This window comes from Sinocyclocheilus grahami, unplaced genomic scaffold (genome assembly GCF_001515645.1).
Source record: "Sinocyclocheilus grahami isolate Dianchi unplaced genomic scaffold, SAMN03320097.WGS_v1.1 scaffold1051.1, whole genome shotgun sequence".
Lineage (NCBI taxonomy): Eukaryota > Metazoa > Chordata > Actinopteri > Cypriniformes > Cyprinidae > Sinocyclocheilus > Sinocyclocheilus grahami.
In genome coordinates this window covers 303,907-306,550 of record NW_015506230.1, presented here as the reverse complement: position 1 = coordinate 306,550, position 2,644 = coordinate 303,907, and the positions used below count along the sequence as shown (strand labels likewise).

Genomic DNA, 2,644 nt, shown 5'->3' with positions numbered 1-2,644 from the left:
TTTAACCCAACAGTTGGGTTAGTCCATATTTGACCCAACATTGGGTTGAAACAACCCAGCATTTTTTTTGAGTGCATATGACAAATTCTTATCTACATACGTTTTTACATTCCAATGAAAGCCCTGTCTTTCCAAATGGTTCACCCAAAAATGAAATTTACTCACCATCAGGCCATCCAAGATGTAGATTTGGAGAAATTGAGCATTACATCACTTGTTCACCAATTGATCCTCTGCAGTGAATGGGTGCCATCAGAATGAGAGTCTAAACAGCTGATAAAAACATCACAATAATCCACAAGTAATCCAGATGACTCCAGCCCATCAAGCGCAAGCATAAAGCTGCGTATTTGTACAAAACACATCCATCAAGACGTTTTTAACTTCAAACCATTGCTTTCTCTATCCTTAAAACTGTTTCAAAAAAGTAATTTCATCTGAACCAGGAAAGAAACATGCACAGATCAAGCACCGTTTACAAATGAAAACAGTCCAAAACGGTTCTAAATAAACAAGTCTGTGTATTTTAAGGACAACAGAGAACTCAATAAAGGAACCGTTGTTATGGATTTTAATCAGTTTGATGTTAAAAGGACTTAATGATGGATTTGTTTATTACAAGCATGCAGCTTTTCACTTCACAAGACATTAATTGATAGACGGGAGTTTTGTGGATTACTGTGATGTTTATCAGCTGCTTGGACTCTCATTCTGACGGCACCCATTCACTGCAGAAGATCCATTGGTGAGCAAGTGATGTAATGTGAAATTTCTCCAAATCTACATCTTGGATGGCCTGAGGGTGAGTACATTTTCAGCAAATGTTCATTTTTGGGTGAACTATTTCTTTAACTTTAAATGAGGAGATGAGATTTAAACAATTTTACTGTCAAAAAATAATATCTGGCATCAGCCACCTGCCGTTTTGTGTCCACCTCCAGAATGTCCATCATGTGAATCATGATGTTCTTGTTCGTCTTCTTGTATTTTCCCACCCTGAGAGAAACAGTCAGCCATCCTGGACGACCTGTGCACATATGTTTCTTCCCTCCCTCTTTTTTCCATTCTCGCACCTGAACAATTTAAACGGTCAACATTTTATTAAAACCAGATTGCATCGAAGTCAAGTTCATACGTTCATTATTTTTTACATTGATTCAGCAAAAACCACAATAAAATGACCGAAAGCTAGACTGGTGCACCTGTCCCGGTGTGTCGAACAGTAAGGGGCGTGTCAGTAACTTTTCGCCGCGCCCGTACTTTCACCCCCCGCAACTTGCAGAGAGCCTGCCCGCTACTTTTTATTGTACCATCATTTTTTTTTTCTTTGAAGAGGCACTGCCTACCTTTATAGTTCAAGCCGTTTGCACATTTCATGTTTTTTTTCATGCATATTCATTAATATTACATGCATTTCTCATTTGTATGCATAACGCATTATCATCAGTGCAATACTGAAGTATATGAAATATTAAATTTTAAATGAAAGTATAATAGGTAACATATGAAAGCACTCGGCTCGAAGTTTCGCAGTTACCTGTCTCTGAATATCTCCGACTCGCTGGTCGTGCTGCTTGGGCGCTGAGCACATCTTGAAGATGATCCACGCGCGCAGGTAATAGTACACATCAAAGATGACTGATAAGGGGAGCAGAAAGAGGCAAACGAAGATCCATCTCTGGTGTATTATCACGTACTCCAAGCCCTTCACTTGAATCCATACCAAAAACAAAACCACTAACGCACCCAAATATAACAACGGATCCATTCCGACAGCTTTTAAAATCACGAATCGCCTAATTACAATGCAATTTAAAAACGGCTTTTGATTTAACAAATGCTTTTATTTGTATTCACAGCGGACGGACATTAAACCACATGTATTAGCACTGCCTAATAAATTGTTATTTAATGCGATTTCTCGTATTCCTTTGTGCGCATAGTTTCCCCACTTGCAAGGCGCACTATTTGCCATCGATATTTTGCACGCTGTTTAGAAACTTGCACAGGTGGTTTAAGCACCGCCTCCAACTTGCGATGATTGGCCAGTAGCGCGTCAAATCAGACGACGCCAGTGGTTGCGTGTCGTCTGTTCAGCCAATCACAAGAAAGAAACACCGTCACACCATTGCCTCAGTGAGATGTGTTCATTATCATACAGTAGTAGAGAAATGAGGCGACTAGTGATAGAGGCATGCATTTCAGTTTCAAATAAATAATTCCTATACTACAGTTTAAAATATTATTCCAATTCTATAATGTAATATTTATAGAATATTTTTTCCAGGATTTAGAAGAGGGTTTTATCATAGTGGTTTCTGATAATGAGTAAAATCATGTCTATGGTTAAAATGAATGGAAGACTAAATATTTTGGTTCATAGAATGTTCTGGGAACGTTATTTTATGGTTAAAAATAATCAAACCAGGAACCATACTAGACGCTTAGGGGAAGATGTTTGCTGGAACATTTTTGTTCTGCAACACAGGCTACATTAGACACAGTTAAATGTGATTTTTTTTAATCCACTAAAATATGTGGTGTTTTATGTTATTGCTAGTAAACTGCTAAAAAGTTATGTGACTACCACAGAAAATTAAGTTTACCTGCTTGACTAAAATGATTTGGCAATTTCGTATTAAAA

General features: G+C 37.9%; 1 protein-coding gene across 2 annotated transcripts in view; it reads right to left on the bottom strand.

Annotated features, from left to right (window-relative positions):
* LOC107566150 (delta(24)-sterol reductase-like) overlaps window positions 1-1,957 on the bottom strand; it is a 14,184-nt gene extending 12,227 nt beyond the window's left edge. The window contains exons 1-2 of one of the 2 annotated variants that reach the window (XM_016251524.1): window positions 1,538-1,957; window positions 918-1,073 (exon numbers count right to left, since the gene is read on the bottom strand). In XM_016251524.1, coding sequence (XP_016107010.1) covers window positions 918-1,073; window positions 1,538-1,768 — 387 coding nt within the window. In that variant the 5' untranslated portion in view covers window positions 1,769-1,957. The remainder of the gene's footprint in view (window positions 1-917; window positions 1,074-1,537) is intronic. The other variant, XM_016251522.1, reaches the window with a different exon arrangement.
* Window positions 1,958-2,644: the final 687 nt, after the last annotated feature.